Consider the following 24758-nt stretch of genomic DNA (forward strand, 5'->3'; position numbering starts at 1 on the left):
ATTTGGTTATTTTAAGACCATTTAGAGTTATTCTTGATTAAATGTCAAACATGTACAAAAAAAGCTTGCAATTTCTACAACTGGTAAGAAAAAAAAAAGATATTTACATTTTTACAAAAAGAGAAACTCAACAAAGTGTTTAGTGAAAATGACAAATTTCTCTTTAAACCGGGGCTTTAATAATTTAATCTTCAACTGTTAAAATATGATTTTACATGGAGAAAAACATGGCAAAAAAGGGACACTATCTGACAGCAATGCTTCATTTATTCTCTATTCATTGTCTTTTTTTTTTTTTAAACCAGAAATACCCAACACAGGAAGATTAACCCAGCTGACAAAATAGCCACAGTTTGCTCCAGTTTACAAAATGTAAACTATTCAAACAATAAGACATTGAGTGTTTTAAAGATAAAGGCAGGATGAGGATGGGTTTAAACAGAACAGACCTGAGGACTCTTCAGCTCAAATGCAGCACAGTCTGGAAAATAACAAGACATCAGTTTGTACGTAGCCCTGCAGAGTGAACATGTAAGGTAGAAAGTGTTTTTGTTTTTTATGTATACCGTGAACAAGGGCATTATTGGAATATGATGATTATTAATTAAATCCTTTAAACTCTCAGGTTTCCATCAAGCGTTCTTTTAAAACAGTATCAAAGGAAAATCTTCACACAACGGTAACTGTTAAGATTTTTCCCTGCACCAAACTGTTTGCAGGATCATGGTGTTAAACTAACCAAAGCATTCAATTTAGGCATTTTTAGCATCAGAAGTTCAGTGTGTAGGTGGACAGATACAGTGCAGTTAATAAGAGCATGTGTTACTGTTAAGACGAAGAGACATGTATTCTCAGACTGTGTAGGTGTATCAGAGGCGCAAACTGGGGATCAGAAGTCATCAAAGACAACTTTGAAAGAACAGACTGATCTCTGAAGAACCATGCTAAACAGCATATATTGTTCACACTGAAAAGCTGTTCGTCTGTCTGTTGTGTCCTGCTCATTTCCATCCACTGAGGGTTTTTTAAACATATTAAACACCAGAGGCCAGTTCAAGCATGTTTCCCCTCTGACTGGTAGAGTAAATTTAGTGCTCATCGGAAGACTTGGATAAGGAGAGAAAGAGCCCCCCTTTGGTCACCAGACAGCTGCCGGTCCACCATGAAAAGCAGCAATTACTGACATCGCTGTGGTTCCTCATCCTCCACCAGCAACCTCTCAGTGGTTATAAAGGCATGTTCACAGGCACAATATATATCTGCAGGTAAAACACCTTCTGTGTCTTTTCAGTAGATGGAACAGAAAAAAAAAAAATGTGCAAGCCCCCAACATGAGTCCAGGTAGTCCAGGTACTTGATTTTCAGTAGATTACTTCATAAACAGTGGCCTTCTTGTCTCCTGATCCAGTAACAATGTATTTGTCGTCCACAGAAATGTCACAGCTTAGCACCGAGGAGGATTCCTTAGACTGTGAAGAAACAAATAGAGAAACAAACTAAGTGGAATGTAGAAAACACTGACAGTCAGATAGAATGTATGTTTGGGGATCAATAAAAAAAAAAGAAAAAAACATCCATAATGTTTCGACTCCAACTTCATATGAGTAGATTTCATCACATCCTTTATTAAAACAGCAACACTGATGCTACGAGACACAGGGTGCCTTTGGACTGTTGGATCATGCAGGAACCTTATCCTTTTTGAGGTACTTTTAGCCCCCTAACCTTAATGAAAACAATAAATCGCTAAAGTGTGGATCTTCGCCTCCAGATTCAGGAAAGGCAAAGAAACAGTCCAAGAATTTGTTAGGATTTAAATCAGCCATGTTAAGATTTTTTATAGATGCTTTACTGGGCTTATTTCACTGACTTTTAACATGTATTACTAAACCTGCCCTAATAGACTTTGACAATATGTAAGAAATGATAAGTATTTCCAGCTTTAAAACTAGAATGCTACTAATCTGAGAAATGATTGTATATCACTGCCTTATTTTATTTCATCATTACAGAGGCAGTAGCCTTCATTAATGGCACAAACAGTCAAAACAGCCACACAGCTGTTTTACCAGGCTGTTTTTTTTATTTAAGTGTAGGTTATGGTTGGTGTGCAAAATTCAGAGTCAGCGTTTTAACTGGAACACATTTGTTAACATAACGTTGAAAGTCCTTCGACCCACCTGGAAAATGCTGGCTCCGTATGGTGTTCTCCATGCATTCAGTAGGTTGTCCTTTCCTGTACTCACAAACCATTTCCCTTTTTGAAAAAGACATAACAAAAAAGAATCCCATTGTAAGAAAAAAATGTAAGACTTCAGTTGCAAAACAAAACGTCAATAAAAGAATGCGTTTCTTACCACAGTAAGCAAACTGCAGGGACAGGACACAGCTCTCATGAAGGTGTAGCTGGTATTTGTCAGGCTTAGTGACATGAAGGACCTCGACGTTGCTGCTCTCCATACCAACAGCTAGCCATTCTCCCGTCGGACAGTAGCCAAGAGAGAAGATCTGGGGGGATGTGAGAGATCAAACAGCTTTAGCTTGTGGTTTCGCTTTGGATTCATAATCGGTTACTTTTACATTTTCAGTAGTTTTAGTTCATTTATAAAAAAGTATGGTGTTTTTTTTTTTTTATCCAAGTGTTCACCTGAGAGGTAAAGTCGTGCTGCTGCAGCTGCCGTCCCTCCCTGAGATCCCAAGAGCGAACAGTATTATCCAGACCTCCTGTCCATAGCTTTGTACCATCGTTAGAGATATCGATGCAGCTGGCTCCATCTGTGTGACCCTGAAACTGCCTGCGGAATATAAATACAAGTTCATGGTTGAATGGAAGATAAAGACACAATAAAAGGAGCAATTATTGTGTATTACAGGCTGTGGGAAGATAAATATCCAATCTTTTTGATCAGTGCCTTGCATATACAAATAACATCAAGCCTAAACAGGGATTCATTTCAGAAAGAAGAAGAAGATGGTGAACGTTGAGCCAAGTTATCTCAGAAATTCATCCGCTTCAACATCTGCTCTAGTTGTAGAATCAACACTTTTTAGTTTCTTACCTAACAAGTGTCTGGTTGTGTAAATCCCAGACTGCGATGTTTCCATCACTACAGCAGGAGAAGCAGACCTTGGAATCGGGACTGATGGCCAGAGCGTAGCACGCAGGTGCCGAGGATGTCAGCTCTGCTTTAATCCTGGGAGTGGGTGTGGCCAAGTCCCAGATGGACAACGTGCTTGCCTCACCCCCAACGATCAACGTTCGACCGTCAGGAAGGAGACGGCATGAGCGGATGTAATTGTCCCGGTTCTGTTGGGGCAGAAAATAAATATGTTTTTTGTAGGAAAAACATGTGCAAATAAAAGTCTGACACAAAGAGAAACAAATACTCAAATCACTGTTCAGGAATTGTGCTTCATTGATTGAAGAGATGGTATGGCATTTAACCCATCCCCTAGGGGATCGGTGGGCTGCCATTGTGCGGTGCCAGGGGAGCAGTGGGTTTAAGGGTCTTGCTCAGGGAGCCAGACTGCAGCCTGTGGGGATCGAACCGGGTATTTGCACCCTTCTTAGAGTACAAGGGCACTGCTCTTACCCAATAGGGCAACACTCTACTAACAAAGAGGTTTGCACAACTAGATAGAAAGGTACTGCTGGGATCCCCCGTTTACGAGACAGGCACTTTGACTAACCATGCCACAGCATCACCTACTAATTAAAGTTGTCTTGTAAAGGATCCTTGAGGAATCCCTCACCCCTTTCCAATCATCGGCAATCAAATTTACCAAGTGAAACACACTACTCCCTTTCTGACAGATATTCTGCTGTTATGGAAAAAAAATACTTCAAACTTTACTCACCAAGCAATCAAGTTGTGAGACGGGGCTTTTATTTCCAGGATGACTTATATCCCAGACTTTAACACATCCCTTTCCCCCCGTGTAAACATGGCGGGTGGGATTACTGATGGTGACAGCGCAGACCACCTCACCATGGTTCAGCGTGTTGATCTGGCGGGCATGACGAGGGATTCCTGGTCCCACTAAAGCATCTGGAGGAAAAGGAACTGGCTGCATCTGTCCATCTGCTGCAACATGAAAGGAGTATGCACTATAAAAAAAAAAGGAAAGGAGAGAAAGTTAAAGTCATTGATGAGAAACAAAGAATGTGCACTAAAAAGTATTACAAAAAAGTAAAATATTACATACGGCTTTCCACCAGGAATTCCTGTAAGACTAGGAGGCATTCCGGGTACTCGCATGTGAGGGTGAGGATCAAACCCAACCTTTAAGAAGTGAAACATTTACAAGTCAATATAGGTCTATGTAATTATTAAAGATGAAAGGCCAATATTAACCTGGAAATAAAACTACAAAAACTTAAAATCCAGAGAAAGAAACTGGGGGGAAAAAAGAGCTCTTATTGCCATTACTACACAGCTTTAACACATATACACCAGACCTACTAACACACACTCATCTAGGTGCTAAGTACACAACCTGAATCAAGTGTTGTTTAGATGTCGCTTTAACCTATTTAAACTGTGTAATCAACACTAAGTAAATACATCCAGGAGCGATGAGCTGATTGATCACAAAGACAAGTGAAATGGTGTTCTGCGTTTGTCAACATTTCACACAGTTTCAAATATAAATTGCTCAGTGGAAGTCAATAAAGTTGACAGTATTTTCTTTCCTTCTTTTCAGATCAACACCAAAGCAAATTTGTTCAAGTAGAACTGGAAACAAAGAAGTTAAAACAATTAAAGTGAATAATCTTCGTGTGTGGAAACTGCAAATGTTTGAACCACTCCCAAAGCAGCAGTAGGCGTACCAACATCAGCCCAGTTAGAGAGAAGTCAGAATCTAAAGCTGGGTAGGTTCCTCTAAAAATGACTGAATTCTTTCTGAAAGCTGTGCCTCATGCTAAAGCAGCAGTTCGATTCACATTTCTATATTTTGAGTGTAATGCCACACACGACAACAACCAGGCTGAGTTTTGTTATTAACAAAGATCCTTAATATAGCTTTGTGGTTTGATTTTGTATTTATTTCTTTTATTTTAAGTATTGAAAAAAAATTCTAATAATGATCATACTTTGTTAGTAAGCTCCAAAAACGACTCAATTTTCCACTCACCATAGGTGAACGGCCATATGCTGCTACAGCAGCTGCAGCAGCGGCACTCATCTGAGGGGACATGTTGTGCAGTCCTGCAGCATATGCAGCAGCGCCAGCTGCACCAGCTAGCTCTCCATTCATTCCTGCTGCATGGGGCAGCATCCCAAAGGCCCCCGGATACGGACCAGGAACAGCCAGCGGAGTCCGCAGACCTGCAGCTGAATAAATACAAGAAGTTTATGCAGCATAACCCTCTATTAAATAGCATGTAAAGATGAATTGGGAAAAAATTTTAACCCTTTAAAGTTAACAGTTAAACATCCAAACCCGTCAATGAAAGCTATTGAAAATAAACGACTGGGTAACAACACTTCTATTGATATCAGCAGGAAAATTCACATTAATCAATTAGATCCTTTTCATCCACTTAAAAAATGTCAATAAGAAAATATAAACTGCCACAGTTTTGATTAAAAAGTTAAAATACAGAAGACCTACTTGGTGGATGGGGTATCTCCATGGATGGAGGTTTCGATAAGCTAGGTCTGACCCCAGGAGTGGAACTAGGACCAGGGGTAGAGTCACCTCTAGGTGTGGGAGTGCTCGACTTCAAACCAGGTGTACCTGCCTTATCTCGCTGCCAAACAGAAAGAAAGAAACGTAAATATATATAAACCCTGTTCATATTCACTCAATCGATGTGTCAAGTGAAACAGTGATCCAACTCTACCATCGTCATCTCTTTGGACTTCAGAGATGAGGAGCTGGCCGACGAAGCAGTAGAAGCAGGACTACATGGATCCTTTTTGAGAAGACGGGCCTTATCCAGGCCGTTTTCTCTCGGGGATGGAAGTGGTGTGCCACGAGGGGAGGCTGCATCCTGATGGAAAAACAAACAGGGAAACACATGAAAACCAAACAGCGTTTCTATGGAAATGTTCCTTGTTTATCAGAAAACTAAGCAAAGAGTCAACATAGACCATGATTGTTGCAATGTCACTGCACAAAAACCAAACGGTGGACTCTTTGGGATTTGGGTTAAACACGTTAGTTCCTTTAAACTCTGATGCCCCTAAATAAGTCATGTGCAACAAACAGTCAGCATAAGACACATTAACAGTAAATAGAGTCCAGTTTGAATGGAAAAATGTGTTTTAGTTGTTCACTGCTCAAATCTGGACATTTCCGTCTCCATGATGAAACACGGTAGATACATCATTCTGGGTATGAAATTCATGGGCTGGAAGCAGGAAATTAGGTCAGAGAGGCAAATAATTAGGGCTATTTATGGGAAATTCAAAAAAAAAAAAAAAATTAAGTGTTTTCTTTACTGGTCACACGTTTGGTCAACCTTATTTTGCTACATCGGTTGAGATCCCAATAAAATACAATGAACATTAAGAATTCAACATGATAAAATGTGGAAAAAACAGCAAAATATACTTCAGTAAAAGTCTGGATATCCCAAAGTAAACAATCAAGAAACATACTGACCTCATTGGAAACGTCGACGACTAAGTTGTCATCACTTTTCTCTCCATCACTATCCTAATGAAGAAATCAGACTGTTATAACCCACATTAAAGCCTCACTTTGGCCAGAAGAGAGACAGAAAAGCAGAATAGCATCTCACATAGTGGCTGGAATCCTTATCTTCCACTTTGCGTTTCTTGGTATCATTTGGGAAGTCCGGACCGTTGCGCCGTTTATCAGAGTTTCTTAGACTTTCCGGAAGCAAAGAGTTGCTCTATAGATAGAGGATAAAAAGGCAACAGATGAAACAGAAAGGATTTGTCTTGCCTGTGTGTGTATTCTGCATGAACCTGCTAAACCGTTGGATCCATCAACCACTAATTACAAGTGCTTCTCAGTCACGTGTGAAGCAGGTTAGAAAAACAGACTGATGCTCATCAAGAGGTTAACGTTTGACAGAAGCATGAATTAAGCAGCACTAACACTTTAACTGCTACCTCTTTTCTCACTTGACCAAAGCCAGTCAGAGCCAAATACAAACACATGCTTCTGAAGCTGATGATTACATTAAGTGGCTCTCGAAATCTATCAGTGCTCCCTCTCCTGGCTCCGACAAGCTGCACTGGCTGCAGCATGTGTGTGTGTTCTGTGTAATTGACTGTGAAAGCCCGTATGTAGACTCAAATGTGTGACAGACAAGTCAGTGTGTATTAGTTGCATAATATTCTAGTGTCCCTAGACCAAACACACAAAGGCTGAGCCACCCCCCCCTCCTCGGCCTCCTGACCAACGGATCCTATTGTTAATGGATTAAAGCTTCATGTTGAGTCCATTATAGTCTCAGCTTGTCAATGAAATGTGCATCCAACAAACACAAGCGCATGCACACATCCAGCAAGGGAGTAAGCCTCACTTTGAGGGGGGAAAGGGTAAATGAAGGAGGATCAGAGAGGGGAGATACAGGGAGGGGGGGAGGGTGAAGATGAGATTTGAGTAGAAAAGATGGGAGGGTTTGGAGGGGGAAAAAAAAGGTTGATGAGGGGTCTGTATACTACTCCTCCCTCTTCTCTCCCCCCTTTTATTGAACGGTTTTAGTGAGCTAAGCACAGATGCACTGACCCGGCAAAACATAAGCAACCCCCCCCACCACCACCACAACCACCCCCCACCCCGTTTGCTTTTAGCACAGTCTCTCTCGCGCACACACAAGCTCAGTGTCTTATGACTGCTGCTCCCTCGCTCCCACCCTTTCCCAAGCCCTCCCCTCTCAGCGGTGGTGATATTAAACACAATGAGAGTCTTTAAGCGCGGGATCAGGGGGATGCAAGAGGAGGGGAAGGGGGGGGTAATCTGCTCACTGAGGTGTTAAATAGGCACAACAATGCAGACTAGGAGAGAGAAGCGTGTTTGTTGTATGTGCGTGTCGTGTGATTGAGCGAGTGTGTGTGACCATGCTAAAAAGCTCATTTGCGGTGGGAAGAGAAAGAGGAAATATAAGTTCTGAGCATATTTGGGAACAAAAAAATAAATAAACTAGAAGTCCAATCCTTAAGTAAAGCATGTCCCCAATACAATCATAATATAGGGTTGAAATATACAAATACAAGATATAGGTAAAACCAAAAAAGGTACATTCATTCATGATGACTAGATATGATAAAAGTTTGTCTATCTGCAAGGTGGATGGATGGATGGATGGATGGATGGATGGATGGATGGATGGATGGATGGATGNGGATGGATGGATGGATGGATGGATGGATGGATGGATGGATGGATGGATGGATGGATGGATGGATGGATGGATGGATGGATGGATGGAAACTTCTAAATTTTAGTCCAGACTACAGAGCAAAATACCTCAAATCAAAGTTTTCTCACTAAAAGCTAACTGTAAGTATTTGTATTTTGCATGATGATATATACAGAATACATCACCTAACCCTCAAAAGCATCTCCAAACCACAGATTTACTCAAACTGCTCCATGTCATGTAAAATTAATTTGACTTGGAGCAGACCGTTTAAACTTGTTTCTGGGTGATGTTAAGCAGATTTCCCTGATCCACAGATGTATACGAACTGAGGTGAGATGGGATCATCTTAGCCACGACACATCTGACAACAAACTCAGATTCTAGCCCTAAAGAGAAACGAGAGTATAAACTAAACTGTGAGGACAGAGAGCATTGGTGCAGAAACGGTAAGTACTTACGGTGCCAGGTTCTCGCTCTGTAGCCGTTAGAAAACAGGTCACAGGTTTGGGTTTTCATCGGAGGAGAAAAACAGAATATAATGAATACTCTTCTAAACAGCATTTTAAAGTATGTGGATTTTAAAATAAGCTAGAATAAACATTCCCAGCAGAAACTATGACCCATTATCTTAACTGCTCCTATATTTTTACCTCTGAGGTGATCGGGTCCTGCAGCATGAGAGTCTGATCCACCAAGGTGAGGTTTTTTGTCACCACCTTCCTTTCCTGCCAGATGGGGAGGAACAGCACCAAGAGCTCCTGACAGCGCCAGAAGACTTGCTGAACCACCAAGCTGAGATGGATGGAGGCCGGCGGGATGAGGGGTGAGGGGAACAGGGGCACCTCCGTGGTTATGAGATAGATGCTGCTGCTGAAGAACAAAACAACAATAAATGTGGGCTGAAGGAACCAGACAAAGCCAGAGTCTATGGGATGAAAATTTGTTATTCTGCAAACAATCTGAAAAACAGTCAAGCTTATAATCATTTAATTATCAGTCAAGGATTTCTCAAACATATATTTACTGATTGCTCATGTGTTATCTACATGCATCGTTATATCTACAAACAGAGCACAACAACTTAAAGTGAACCAAGTTTAAATAATGGTCAAGCAAAAGTATGGCCAAGTCATGTCCTGCTGTTCTCTCTGGGTAATCTATCAAATCCTCACCTGTATTCATAAACATCTATATAAAAAACTGCTTGCAGATGTTACCATAATCAATTTACTACTGATAAAACAAATTCAATCAGAATTGTGGAATCACTGTTTCTCAATGTTTAATTTATTCTGCAGCTTAGAGCTTTAGCTTCTTGTTATCTTTAAGTCATAATCATAGAACCCTATGAAATATGAGTTTAATTTTCTAAATTTAAGGACATATATTGACATTTTACACTGTATTATACTTTTTTATTTATCATTGCTATTAAATAATCTGATAATCTATGTAAATATTCACAAGAAACTAGAAAAAAAATCACAGCAAAGAAATCAGAGCTGATGATGCTTAAAGTAGACCGCAAATCATTCTGCTCAGTAAAATAACCTTAAAAAAATCCTTCTGGATTGATTCTCAACTTCACTAAAATTAAACTTCAGCAGTGAAGGAAGACACAGTAATTACCTGTCAACCATCAGGAAATGTATTGCTTTTATAGCTTACAATTTTTACAAGCGTCATTGAGCTGAATATTTGGATATATTAAACAAATGGATAAACTGATTCCAGTCAGCTGATATTATAATTATACATTTTGTTATAATTGACACCAAAACTCAACTGGAAGGAAACAACAAAGTTAGAAACTCTAGAGCTCTTTGGTCATGTCGACGAGCAGAAACAGTCTGTGATTACAAGTCTAAACCACATCAATGACGATATTCTGACAAATAACCAAATGAGTTCTCTGGTGGTTCCCCTAAGCACGACCCAACAGCTGAAAAAAAAAGTGGAAACCATTGACACCTACAGCCCCCTAAAATCTCAATGAATGAAATATAGCTACTAATACTAAAGAAAAAAATCAATAACACTTTGTGACCTAATCAATCAACACTATTGCCCAATTAAAGACTCCAACAGATGGGATGGGGTCCTTAGTGTCTGTGGTTTACGTCAGCTCAACAAGCTGCAGCTTTCTTCAAGAGGGTGAACACATCATCTCCCCCTACATACTGCCTCACACCCACTCACTCCTCCCTCTGAGGTCAAACACTGAACAATACTGACAGCTGGGATCACAGCCCCTAAGCCTGAGGATGTGGACACAGAGAGGAGGGGGGGAAGAGACCGGGCGGAAAAGGAGGGAATGACGAAGGGGTAGAGGGAGGAGAGTCCCAGCTGCTGCTTTGCAATGTCAGGTCTTGTGAGGAGCGAGGCTGCTGAGGAGAGGAGAAAAGGAGACAAGAGGGTCAAAAACAGAAAGGGAGGGCAGGTTTGGCTGGCAGCCCTGCTCTCTTTCACACCAAATCAGGCGCTCATCTGAGCATGAAATGTCTTTGTGTTCAAAAACATCATTATTGCCTCCTCAGACAGCAGCCGCTGGAATCCAAGCTCACTGATTTGCCGCAAGAAAGGCAGGAGGAAGACAGGGGAGGAGGGGTTGGGGTGGGGGAAAAGGAGACTACTCAGCAGGGGTGGGAGGAGCGCTGAAGGTCAAGCTGACTTTTATCTCACCTAATTGACTAACCCACCCCACCTTCTGAGCTTCCACCTTTTTTTCCCCCTTTTCCTCTCCATCCATCTCTGCCTCCACCCCACACTGAGAAAAAGCAAAGCAGCTTACATCCATTTAACCTCCTTGCCTGCCTGAAACACAATTTCTGAGCTGGCTTGAAGGCCCCCTCCCCCTCCTTATTTAAACAAACAAACAAAACCACACAAAAACATAAAACCACATCCCACCTGATCACACAAATATGCATAGTCTAAACAAACCAGGCAGGCACAAACACCTTCACCCAGCCATCCCATAACAGGGAAATGAACACTCTGCTACACTTAACTCACACAAAAAGCAGATGCACAAACACACGGAAACACAAAGAGCCCCCCCTCCTGATGGGAGTAAATGGAGGGGAAGTATTGGAGCGGGCAAGGGGAGCCCAGTTTGTCATGGGTGTGTAGAGGCAGGGGCAGCATGCTTCATTACACTCATTTAACTCACAAACGGGGTGAATGACAGAACGGCGTGGGAGACAGGAGATTGGGGAGGGGAACAGCGCTGTGACCTACCCCCACCTCCACCCCCTTTGCAAACACTAAAATTCCGCAATTAAGACTCAAAAAGCAACTGCCAAATCCACCTCTCACCCCATCACACAAAAAACAGACCCCCTCCCAGTCCACAACAGCTAACAAGCCCTCCCCAAATTTAGCCAAACCCAGGGGGATCAAACCCTCTGATCCCCTCGCCCACTCTTAGCAAAAACAAAAGCTACGTAAACCCCCCTTCTTTCCCACAATTCCCTTAAACTCAGACTCTTAATCCTCCCCCTCCCACCCTTGCCCCTTTGGCTAAAAAGGCTGTTTCTTCCTTCTTTTGGGGAGGGGGGGCGTCTATAACTCCTGCTTAAGGATCAGCTCATTCACCAAGCAGAAGGAAACTTTGCTTCATCCTAAAGCTGAGGAACCACCTACAGTTATGTCACCCCAAAAAACTGAACTTCTATGAACTCTCCCCTACATATTCACATTTATAAAGTATAGAGCTTTTATTTCTTTGTTCAGTTCAGTCATTTGCTAACACAGAGTTTAGGTCAAACTCTTTTCTACTGCAGTTACACACTGCTGACCAAGATCAATGTTTTAAAAGTTATAAAGTAGGTTTTATAACATAAAACATAAAGCTTATTTAAATTGATCTTAATCACAATTGCTTAAAATATCCTTGCAACTCATAAAAAAAAATATTACAAACTATGATGGTCTGCACTTTACTACAAGACACCACTGCCTGGTTCTGCTGGAGGTTTCTTCTTGCTAAAAGGGAGTTTTTCCTCTCCACTGTCGCTACAAGCATGCTTAGTGTGAGGGATTGCATCCGAGTCAATGAATCGATACAATAAACCGGTTTTCCATAGACAGAAAACTTTGAATCAATTTGACTGTATGATCTGGTTGAACTGTAAAGTGCCTTGAGATGACTTGTGTTGTGAATTGGAGCTATATAAATAAACTGAATTGAATTGCTATAGCGCTTAGAAAAAAAACTTTTTTTTTCTTTTTTTTTTATGGAAAAAGCTTCCTGAATGGGACGCAAAATGTCTTCAAACTTGAAAACAAAGACCAGTGGATTGCTTTTTTTTTGTTTGTTTGTTTTTTTACTTTTTTGGAATTTTAAAGTAAACATGTAAAAATGAAGAACTTCGCATGTAGAGCCAGACCCAATATTTACTTTGATTCAGTAAAGTTAGGTCATGTTTCTTGCCAGACATCATACCTTAAGGACTATCTAGTCTATGATTTATGAATTTCTCTAAATTAGCACTGAGGAAGCATTTACTCACTAAGCACTGCAAGAAAATATTGCAGTTTCCCTGCTGGGCAAAGACCCAAAAGACATTCATACCTCAAAATCTACAGTAGTTCTACTGGTCTGACTCAAATTATTACAGAATCTTTAAAATCACATTCCTTCCTTTAAACTTTTTTTTAAACCTTTTTTAATGTTTTGTTGTTGTTTTTTTTTATCCACTGGACATAATGCTTTTATATTGTCCATATTATCAGCAACATGCATAAAACTACAGTAGTATAAAAAGGTTAAGCTTACAGAAGGTTACAGATTTCATTAGGCCTGTAAGGTGTTCATGTTGCTTTAACAACTCATATAAAATAAACTATGAGGAATTTATGTAGCAAGAAACTAGATTCATTAATCAGGCTTTTTTTTTCCAAACATACTTTAATGACTACAACTAAAATTAAAAGGAAATTGTTCTGCTGTTCTGCTGGTCATTTGATAGTAGTAAGTAAGAATGTTATTTCCAAAATGAAGGAATCACAAAATGCTCCAATTTTTTTAAAATCAAAACACCAGTGCCTAAACTATCTGATTTACAGTAAAGTAAAAGAAATAAAAGTGCATCAGATATGATATATCTGAATGCAACCAAAAATAACCATTAATCATCATGGATGATGTGTGTGAGAATGTACTATTCTTATTTATTAGTTGTTTTGTATCAGTTATTTGTTTTTTATTTCTTATATTGTGTGTAAATGGTGGGACAGTGATTTTTTTGTTTTGTTTTTAAGCATATGCACTGATTGATGGCACTTTTTAAAATGTTGTTCTTGTGACAATGACAATAAAGATAAATTAAATTGAAATTGAAACTGAATTGATCAAAGGCTTTTGATCGATTTGTTGAATGCATTAGAAATTCTGCCTTTTTGCTTTATTTCACATGTGCCCAGTTGATAATGGGATAATTAGCCATTTTGATACAGATGCAGCTTCAAGTGAAATCAGGCGAACAAAATGCCTAATTTAAGGCTGCAGTTACATTTAAATCGCTACTGTATTTGTATAATGGTTTTCTAATGGGATGCTTACACAAATGACGTTTAAATGTTTGTAAAGGCATCAGATGATCCAGTCGGACTTTACAGACTATTAAAACAACAAAGAAAACAAGAGAAAGCCTTTGTGAACGTAGTCTTATACTTTCATCACTTCTTCTAAACAAAATGCACAATTAAGAACATAAAAAACAATCGGAGAAATGGTGTAAGTGTAGAGAAATTAGAGGAATACACACTGTAGGTGGAAGACCTGGCAGTCCACGTACCCCGATGACGGCATTCAGCTCTGCCATGGTCACCTGTTTAGCCCGCTCCACGGCTTGAACCACCTGCTGCTGATGCTGTAAATCATATTCAGACAGACACAGAGACTTTGCTTATGTCTGAGCGGCAGATTTGTATAACAAGAAAGAAGAGGTTGTGTATAAAAGGGAAACAAAAGACAGTCTGGTCCTGACAGTCACACACATACTTACCTCCTGTGAGAGGAAGGGAATGACTTGTGCACAGATGGTGTTTAGTCTCTTTGCAATCTCGGTCTGAAGACGAAGGAGGAACACAGAGATAAAAAAAAGAAAAAAAAAAGAGAGAGACTCAGTTGTTAATGGCATAATTACATCCACTTAGAAACGACAGCTGTTTGGTTACACCAATAAAGCATTACAAGTGCAACACACATACAGACGCACAAGTCGGTGATAAATCTATGCACATTGCATCCGACTATGATGCAATGACAAAACACCACTTCTATCTGCACATAAATTTAATGTGGGACCAGTTTTTAGCTCAGTAAAAGATCTTCCAACTGCTTCTGGGGATATCAGGTTTCTGCCTTTTTTTATTATTTCTTTAGCTCCATCTCTGTCCTCTGTTTTCTTGTCCTTCTTTCCCATCAGCACTTCAACATAATCTAATCACCTCCTAACTTCATTTTCCTCCCCCCGTATCCATGCCAACACATCCGCCTGCCCCCTAAGCCCCCCCCAGAGCTGGCTACAACTGGCTGTAACCAGATACCCCCTCAGTAGCTCCAAATCAGATGAAGTGTCCCACATTATGCATCATTCAGTCAAACGGATACAACAACGTCCTGTGAGAGGAAAAAAATCTGAGGAGCCATCAAAGATTAGCAGTAATGGCCGAACAGAGGAAACATCCCACCCGACATAAATAGAAACCCATTTAGCAAGGTTGCAATCACAACCTTTTCTGTCTTTTGTTGGGATTTTGTTTGACAAACGTACAAAAAAGTAGGTAATTGTAAAAATGATACATGCTTTGTGCCTTAGTAGAAATTTGAAAAGTGATGGATCAATTGATTCCCAAATAAAAGTACAAGCAAAAAGCTGAATTTGTGAGGTCAAGTTAAATGTTAGAGGAACAAGAGAAGAGTTCACTAATTCAGAGTGACTCTCTCTGGTGTTCCTGCTCCTCTGTTTAGCTCACAGCTTAATACTTTATTTTTGCTATATACAAGTTGAATTGTTTTTTTAAATAGATTTATTTATTGATTTATTTTACTGTTTGTGTTACTGTCTTTGTGTCCAAGTCTAAAGAAAGTATAATTTCCAGTGTTGGAGTGGAGCGTTTTTTTTTGTTTGTTTTTTATATATTATTTTTATAGTTGCACCAAAACCACTTTAGACTCAACCTACTCTGTTTTTTTTCCAAATTATTCAAAGAGGAGAGACTCGTTTTTCTGAGGTACGATCTTCTTACTTCTTACGCATAACTTTGCCTCCTTTCAAATAAAACACAAACTACTTCTGAAGAGCATGAATTCTGTGTTTCTCCCCCCTATCACTCCTACAATAAAAAGAATAATGCAACCCCTTTTGGCATTTACTTAATCATATTTAGTTACTTTAACACAATTGTTTTATGTCCTACTCTGTTAACATGAAACAATTGTGTTAAAATAACTAAATATGATTAAATAAATGCCAAAAACAGTAGCATTATTTTTTTTCAGTGATGGGGTACGCTTTGTCTGCACCGCAAAATATTTGTTTCTTACCAAGAGGGAAAAAAAAAAACCATTTAGAAGCGTCCGATAATGTATCTTGTTTTAAGACATAATGTCTCATTTTAAATATTCAACATTCTTATTTCTACATTTAAAAATCCTAAATCAAGAAATCCTGTCATGTGAAATGATCTTGCTCCATGGACAGAATTTAATTTGGTTTGAGTAGCATTTTCCCTGGGATTTAATGATAATTTTCCTGGTTTTTGACACTGATTTTTCGTAGCGTGAGTAAACGGATATTTACTGGTAACTAGGAGTGAGAGCGCCAGAGCTCAGGAGGGAGAAACTACTGAGAAAAGAAGACTACACAAGTCCGACCTTAAAAACCAGTGGTTAGAAGACAACAATCTTATGGGTTGGTTAAAAGAAACCTTTTGTAGTGCCTTTTACAGTGGGGATACTGCACACAAAAAAAAAATTGGTCTGATGAGATGAGTTCTTAAAACCAAGGATCGCAGCCATTATCAGCCCAAAACTTTTTGCAAATGTAGTTGGGATATCAAAAATATAAAGAGCCAGAGTATGATCTGCTATTAGAGAAATAGTTATTTAAATTCCAACAATGGTTGCGCAGATATTTTAACCCTTTAAACCACACCTATTATTTAATGGTTTTAAAGAGCAGTGGTTTGAAAGTGAGGAAGAAATTTCCCCTTAAGGTTAAATATACTCGCTGTAATCAGAAACCCAGCACACTTTTCACAGTTTTAGTCCTAAACCATATATATGACAATAACATCAGAAATGTTACTTCTATTTATATATTATCTATAAAAAACAAAAAGATAAGCCCTGATGTAGTAAAACCAAGATTGTAATTCAGGTCGAGGTGAACAGGGACTAAGGTAACAAACAGAGGTGACTCCATAATATTTGGGCTACATAAGATAATGTTTCAGTTTCAGCATGGCCACAGTTACATTACGCTCAGTGTCAACAGTCCGGATTCTGATAAACTCCTGTTTAAAAAAGGCTATTATTCAGCTCATCCTGTAAACAGGCCTATCATTCGCCTGCATATTCCAGCCAACAAAGCATTTTATCTTACAAAGATTGCAAACTTACTGCAAGTAAAACTGATTTGACAGGAGATCGGTAAAAGTATGTATTCCAAATAAACACAACAGTGTTTATTTATTCACAATAAAAGAACAGGAGATCAAAGGTGCTTCTGATGCCTCAGACTGTTTCTATTTGTATTATAAACTGCATGCATCTTCACCTTATGTGCCCGCTGCAGAGCATGTGTTATGATGGAATTATAAAACTGTCCTTTCCCTGTTTTGCCTTGTTTAACATAAGGTAAATTATAGTGAGCAACTTTGTTCACCTTCTACAGTTAAACATCTTTTGTAGAAGGATCCATCTCACATCAGTCACGCCTCAAAAAAGCTTTAAGTTTAAGTTCTTAATTTGCATTCATACATTTAAACACACAACAAAAAAAAAAAAAAAAAAGGTTATCATGCAGATTTAGCATATTAGAAGGCAGTCAAGAGATAAAAACAAATCTAAATCGAACAAATATCCATGTCTGAAGTTGTCACTGGCAATAAAGATCCCTTTCAGGCCAAATGGCTGTTAATACATTTATCCACCAAGCATAGTGGTGGCTAGGGGTGAGTATTGGCATGGGTGTTGCAATACAATACGCGTCACGATACTTGAGTCACAATACGATATTATCATATCACTATATATCGCAATATTTTTCCCAGCCATCCATCAAATTAAATGATAAATAAAATGTAGAAAATAAATGATAGATAAAAAAGCAAGTGCTGTAAATGTTCATCGGAAGATATTGATCATTTAGTTATTTTAATATCCACGTTGTTTGAGGTTTGAGTCATTCTACATCAGTCCACGTCTTCCACTTCCAGATATGTTGCCCTGCCGCACAGCAAAAGGGATCCACAGCAGTATGTGGCAGAGTGGCGGTTTAATACTAGGAACTGAAAGATTGCCATTATATCAGGAGCAGAAAATCCCAATATATTGCCAAATCGATTTTTTCCCACACTCCTAGTGGTGGCACTGTTATAGTGTGGGGATTCCTTACTTATTAGGGACCGGGAAGACTTTCCATAACTAATCATGAACTCTAGCCTCTGCATTAAGGAGACTGGCTCAGCAGCTCTGAGTTTGTGACCTTAAACTGAAGCAGTAGGACAATGATCCATCATACCAGCAGCGCCACTTATTCACTGGCCCAAATTCTTCCAAAGCAATGTCAAAAACTGAATGCTGCTAAAAATAAGCTTTAGATTTACTCACCACAGCTTTGATAATAAGGTTTGTTTAAACTGTAACATTTTAGGGTAAAAAAAAGTAACAACTGATGACATCCATAAGGGAAAACAATTATTTTTTCAACTGCAAAGAACCTCATAAAAGCTGAAATGTAAGTCTACATTACAGCTTTCTTATTTAGGGAAGTTTAGCAGATTCCCACATGCGCAGAGAACAAATTCAGCAAGAACAGGCTTTCCATTACACGTATAATTGGAGTATTACTGTCACCGACCACCCCCCCATCCCCAGCAGGAGGTGGGTTGTTAGTCTGCATCCCGTACCACCCGCCTACAGAAGCCTGTTGCTCTGACAACTGCAGCCCCAAGCTAATGACCTCCCCTGGAGTTAGTGTGTATATGTGTGTGTGTGTTTACATGTGTGTGAACAATAGGAAGAGATGCAGCTCTGTCACAAAGAGTCAACGGCAGCTTCACATGGATATAAAATGAAAGAGTACAAATGGGGGGTTGGAGAAGAAAAGGGGAGTAAGGAAGTGATGAAAAGAGGAAAGAAGTGTGGAGTTTCTGAGGAAAAGAAAAGACTAAAGAGAAAGTATGAAAGAAGCAGGAAAGAATTCCCTCATTTCAGTGAAGTCTCCAACCCAATCCACCTCCAATTTCCTCTGGTCTGACTGGTCGATAGTGGTGGTAATTACTGGTAAATGCTCTCAGCTCTGCAGCGCTCCTGAGGGAAATGTTGGTTTTCTTGTATAAAGGGTGAGAGGGTTCCCTCGTCAACAATCATTCATAAGCGGGACATTTGTGTGAACTCTTCCATAAACATGTTTAATCATCTGTATTCACGCTTAAGCTTCTAAACCAGATTAAACTGTTCATGATTTCATTTGAATTCAGCATACACAGTTGAGAGACAGGTAAGTTCTACAGGCAGGATTTTTGTTGAAAATATTTTCTAGGTTCCCCAATGACATAAAAAGAAAGAAAGAAGAAAAAAAAAGGAGAGCAAGCAACACTATCTCCTTGGTTGGCCTCACGTTGATCGATTCCTCCGCCCTCCCCAGCCCTGCCCATCTAATGTAATAAAGCAGGCCGCTCCCCTAGACAGCACCAATCAATCTACAGAGCCATTCATTCTGCCTCTGGGCTCAGCCGGCCGGCCCTAACTGGGGAAATGGAGACAGAGCCCCATCGATCACAAATAAACACACATCCACACATGCGCAGGGATACGGTGCAACACACATAAACAACAACCATTAACACACAAACACGTCCATGCTCACAAACACACCGGGACCACACACTAAATACATCAAAACCCCACCAGAAGGAAGTAGGAGAGAAAGAGGGCAAGAGGCAGAATCAAGAAGATGTAGAGAGCAGAGATGGGCGCCCATACCTGTTTATGCATTTCAATGTTGAGGCCATAGGACATCTCATAGTACTGAGGATGACAGAGAGTCAGAGGGTTAGCTTTGATTGGAACAATAAACTCTCAGCAATGACGTTAAGTTCACTCACTTTCCCTTTGTCCTTTTTATTCACATTATTATAAACAAACTAAGTTTTAATCAACAGTTCAAATGGGACTGTAACTTAACCATCTTTGACATGCCTTTAGCTGACAGAGCAACACTCTTAGAGGAGGAGTTATACTGAAATTGTACAAATATACATTATTTTGCATTGCAGAATAAAAAAAAATGTTTTTGTCGTCGATATTCTCTATCCAGAACTCAAAAGGAAAAAGTTTAGTGTCACTTGGTTTAATGCTGTAAAAAAATCTTCTTTAAGGAACTTTTTGATATCCGATTATTAATCGAAAAAAAATAGACATATTATTCATTTAGCAAAATAACAGTTATTTGCAGTCTAATCTAAACCGTTGATTCCCAAAGTTGGGGCCACCAGAGAAATTAAACTAAACAAAGATTGATGCAAGTGATTAACGATATAAAAGCAACTACTTTTATTTTTGAAGACATTTCACATCTGTCTAATTCATTTTGTAGAAAAAGTTGTATACCACTAGGTCATGGGTCAACTCAGGTACCGATTCGTAGGTCAGAAGCTGAAAAATTTGGGAACCTCTGATCTAAACTGTGAACTGAGTCTATGGTGATTCTTTTTCAATGTGCTGTGAATAATTGTACATTTTTAATTCAACAATATTGCTAATCAACGCTAGCTTCCACATTTATTTTGTTTTCTAGATTATTGATCGCTAGTTAAATGCTCACAGGTGCAAACACAATAAGACAATCTGTTCATCGTCAGATACTTTTAAGAAAGAATAAGGGGGAGATGTTTGCTTCATTTTATTTTGCAATAACCAAAAAATACTGCAAACTGTTTAACTTGGCCAAAATATGAAAGATTAGTTAGACAGGCCTCCATAGGAGTCATTGGTGTGCTCCTGAAGGGAAAAATAAAAGCACAAAATTAAACGATGAAACTTTATGCCTAGGATATGTTTCTAGTTTGTTTAAAGGTCATAGTTTTGTGTGTAATATTGAAATACTTGTAGGATTCTTAAAGTCAATGCTGTTTCATTTTGCCGTTGTGTTCCAGGGTACTGCTGCAGTCATTTAGGTTATAAAGTATCCACATTAGACACTTCCCTTCCTTTGGAAAGATTAAAGTTCACTTTTACATCTGGTCAGGGAACAACACGATCTACCCCAAGGACACAGTTCTGCAGTTTGTCATGTGGAACATTGCAGGGCCAATAAATTGAAAGCCAGGGGACTTACCATGACATAGTGTCTCTGCATCTCTGTCTTTTCACTGGCCAGCTTCTCACACTCTAACTTAAGACTGAAATAGAAAAAAAAAAAAACGTGTTATACATTTGCACATCTTGCCTAAAACAACAACCTCTACTTCAAACTCCATTAGGTCACAAAGCAATCATGTTGCTCTGTTGTCAGATGTTGGAAGTCAGAGTGTTGGGTGTTGGAGGTTTGGCTCCCTCTTGCTTTATTGAGATGTTAAGTTAAAAACACAACGCAGTTTTGCAGCCAAACCAACCCCAAAAACAGAGAGAAACGGCTGCATAAACGAAGATCACTGCACCCTCGCAGCCCAGCCCACAACTACTACACACAACCATGGGAAAAAAAGAAAAAAAAAATCAGGGGTAATTTATGAAACCCTCAGCCCACAGGCCACCCTTTGGCTCTCACCCATCACTGAGGCTTAGACCTACCGCAGACTAAGCACCAACGCTGATGCATGTTGCAAATGTATGCGCTTTCATGTTCATGTATGTGAACCAGGTTTATGGGTTAGGCTGAGACTAGAATTGCTGTTTTCTTTGTGGTGAAGAGGAAATGACTGTGGGTAGGGTGAGATTTATAGTTAAAAAATAAATAATGTGGGGAGGGGGGTTGGATTCCCCTGCTAGGACTTGCACTGTGTTTACCTACTTTTAAAGGGGAGGCCTTAGACTTTCATTTTGAATAATGCTTAGCGTAAGATTGGCTTGAAGCTGTGGTCTCAAACTCCAGTCACTTTCAGATTAATCTCTGCTTCAACACACCCGACTCCAATATGTGTTTATAAGCCGACCTCTGAACAGTTTCACTGCATGCTCATTCAGCCATTTGATTTGAAAGTCTAATTTTTTTAACTGGTTTTTAATACTTAGGAGGCATTGTTTTATGCTTATGATTTCAGTTTTTGCAATGTTGCAACGTTTTTATCTTTCTGTGAAGCACTTTGGTCTTCCTGGTGTTGTTGTAAAGTGCTATATAAATAAGCTTTGATTTGATTTAGGTCTGCAAGGCTACCGACATATCTAAAAGATGCAGGGCACCAGCCCTCATCTATTTGAATTAGAGGCACCTGATTTTGAGCATCCAAAGCTACTTTTCATCTTCCTGCTACTTTCTTATAGAACAATCAACAATTGTATTTATCACTTCAAGCCTTCCAGTTCTGCCGTCACCACATGCTTGGTCAGAATAAGGCGATAGGCTTCCCTAGATTCCATTATAATCATTATTAGAACTGCTCTGTAATTAAATCTGTCTGCAGAGTTTGGACTGGTTTAGACTTTCACCTGCTTGTCTCAAAGTGCCTGGAGATGACACTTGTTATTAACTGGCACAATAAGAGTGAAGCGAATTGAACTGCACTATCCACCTGTGGTATTGTGCTTGAAGAAACTGGAACTCCTCCTTTATCCGGTCCAGTGACTCTGGAATGGTGAACTTGAAGGGCTGGCCTGGAGCTTGATGGGGCGTCTAAAACAAAAACAAAGAGAATCATCATCATCAACAACAACATCACCTGGAATATGTTTATGAGCTTTAGGGTTGGTTGGGTCAATGACAGGATTCTTATATCTATATTCTTTGCTGTCCTTAACGGAGTACCTTTTAAGTCTGATATATCAGGATCATATATTTAGGTGAAAAATTCAAACTTATATTTTAAGCCTTAACATTTTTTAGAGATTAAAACAGTGCAACATCTAAACCTCCAGATTGGTGCCGTCAATAGAAAATCCTGCATGCATGCATCTGGATGCCACACCAAATGTCCGTTTAGTCTCCCAAGTAAGATTTGCACATACGAGTTAATTTTACTAAATGTAGCTTGGATTGGTCCTGATCATGGAGGGAAAAAAAAATGTTCTGTTCCCTGGGATTGGAATCGGCTGCAGCAGGACTTGACCTGAAGGAGTTGATCTCTTTAAATGCATCTAAGGCCACTCTAAACCTGTTAATAAAACCAATTTCTCGTAAACATATTGACTAATTTCAAATCCTATTTTAGGGTACGTTTATTGTTTTTTTTTTTTTTTATATATTTTATCTGAAATGTATTTTCATGGCTGCCTTTATTTGGAATATTCTATGAGCTGCTGCTTGAAACAAGATTGATTATTAACAAAGATCTACCTGGATAAATAAAGGGTTCATGAATATACCATTGCAAATGTCTTCAATTAATATAATATTTGCAGGTTGTTAAACCAAATTGCCAAGAGCAGTCCTTCAATGTTGGATAGAGTCTCGCTGCAGCAGATGCCATCAGCTGCCATGGACGCTAAAGGTCATACTGTTTGAAGCAATAATAACAACTCAATTTCCTAAAAGTGTGCAGCCCTAGTCCTAATTTAGTGAAATAAGTCAACGTAGAGTGGTTCTGTTTGTGGAGAACAGACTGTTTGAATAAGATTATTAAAATAAACAGTCAAACACAACAACTTTGTGGTTTGCTTACTTTAAAAAGCCATTTCACAAACAAATATGTAAGAGTTATTAAGATAATAATCATGATTAATCAATTATGTTAAGACGGTTTTCCTTATTTTCCTTTGCCACAATGTCTAAACCCCTATTCTGAAACATCTGAAAACATTGGGCATCAAACTCTGGGCAGATCTTACAAAAAGCGTGGCATCCAACGTGTGATAATGATGTGCAGCTCTGGTTTTAACATTACATTACTCACTTACAATAACAAATAATAAAAAATAAAATAAAAAACTTGTTTTTTTTATAGCCAGAGATCTTTAACAACAATATAAAGTTACTAATGTGACCCTTTGAGGAAGTAATCCACACCTATAACTTCTCAAATACGCAGATTGTATGTATAAAGTATTGTAAACATAAACAGTCTATCTTTTGCAGTGCATTTAATGCAACAATACCTGATTTGTCTTCATGTTTGAAATTTGCTTGTAAGAGATAATTTCTATAACTTGTATCATAAGTGCTATTAATACCAGGATGCATCATAAAATGTGTTGTTTATCTTACAAACTTAATCTGAAATGACACCATCCATTACTCTACTGGCACTTCTGCTTATATGGGAGGCGCATTTGAAATACCCCCAAACTTTTAAGTTATTCACAATCAATCCACTTTGCTCCTATAAGCAAATGTAGGATGAGATAAGCATAAGGGAAAGGCTTGTGATGAGGTGCGAAGTGTAAACACTGGTTTTCTGCCAGGTGAGGCGTTGCTGGAGGGGAAGGAACTTACCGGGTGTCGCCCCTGGGGAAACATCTTCTCTCTCCTGGGGGGGCAGGGATGCCTCAAACCCCGTTAATGAGGAACCAAACGAACAACAGGGTGTAAATAAAGCTCCCGATCAAGGAAATAAATCCATCCGCTTTATTTACGACGGTCTGGTTGGGATTACAGACTGTTTAGTGGACGTCTCCAGGTCCTCGTCTCTTCCTGTGCGGGGGTAACTGCCAGGTGGGGAAGAAAGGAGAAACAGCCTCACCGACTCCCCTAATGGCTCAAGGGTAATTCCAGGTAGAAAGAAGCCACCAAACAGTCAGACGAAAAGAACAACAACCCACGGAGCCGCAAACTGCCGTTTCCCTGTCATAACATCAAAACATATATCCACGGAAGTTAATTTCTGGGAAGAGTTCCCACTTGACTCGCCGAGGTCTCTACTTGTCGGTTGCAAAGTCAAAACAACTTAAATCTGTATTTCCTCATCGAGTTTCCGAGGAATATAGAGTCCATTTGGATGTGAGGGAAAGAGAAGTAAATATATCGCTGGTTTTAAAGCGAAAATCCCCGCAGCAGCACAAGAGCTCTAGTATCAAACCTCC

The 24758-nt window shown here is 39.4% G+C and overlaps 1 protein-coding gene across 4 annotated transcripts; it reads right to left on the reverse strand.

The window, feature by feature from the left end:
* tle1 (transducin like enhancer of split 1) lies at positions 1 to 24758 on the reverse strand. Of its 4 annotated transcripts, none has more exons than XM_015374333.1 (20): positions 24172 to 24758; positions 22316 to 22416; positions 20923 to 20986; positions 19569 to 19613; positions 14359 to 14421; positions 14149 to 14223; positions 8998 to 9214; positions 8806 to 8822; positions 6752 to 6865; positions 6613 to 6666; positions 5849 to 5998; positions 5617 to 5755; positions 5137 to 5336; positions 4207 to 4283; positions 3859 to 4108; positions 3060 to 3307; positions 2648 to 2795; positions 2358 to 2508; positions 2181 to 2257; positions 1 to 1469 (listed from the first exon to the last, which is right to left on the reverse strand). In XM_015374333.1, the coding sequence occupies exons 1-20, from the start codon at positions 24193 to 24195 to the stop codon at positions 1362 to 1364; spliced, it is 2322 nt and encodes a 773-aa protein (XP_015229819.1). In that variant the 5' UTR covers positions 24196 to 24758; the 3' UTR covers positions 1 to 1361. The 4 variants fall into 4 exon arrangements, with proteins under 4 accessions (XP_015229819.1, XP_015229818.1, XP_015229817.1 ...); XM_015374332.1 differs by having other exon boundaries at positions 8998 to 9217; XM_015374331.1 differs by having other exon boundaries at positions 14119 to 14223.

The sequence above is a fragment of the Cyprinodon variegatus genome, unplaced genomic scaffold (assembly GCF_000732505.1).
Source record: "Cyprinodon variegatus isolate N-32 unplaced genomic scaffold, C_variegatus-1.0 Scaffold100, whole genome shotgun sequence".
In the NCBI taxonomy this organism is placed as follows: domain Eukaryota; kingdom Metazoa; phylum Chordata; class Actinopteri; order Cyprinodontiformes; family Cyprinodontidae; genus Cyprinodon; species Cyprinodon variegatus.

What these genes read in the sequence shown, in the direction of transcription:
- tle1 (XM_015374330.1), bottom strand. Translation starts at nt 24,195, where the DNA reads ATGTTTCCCCAGGGGCGACACCCG. An exon ending in CACAACCAGACACTTGTTAG is followed by an intron (nt 2,796 to 3,059) that starts GTAAGAAACTAA and finishes TATATTCCGCAG; the next exon opens with GCAGTTTCAGGGTCACACAG. An exon ending in ACGGAGCCAGCATTTTCCAG is followed by an intron (nt 1,470 to 2,180) that starts GTGGGTCGAAGG and finishes GTTTCTTCACAG; the next exon opens with TCTAAGGAATCCTCCTCGGT.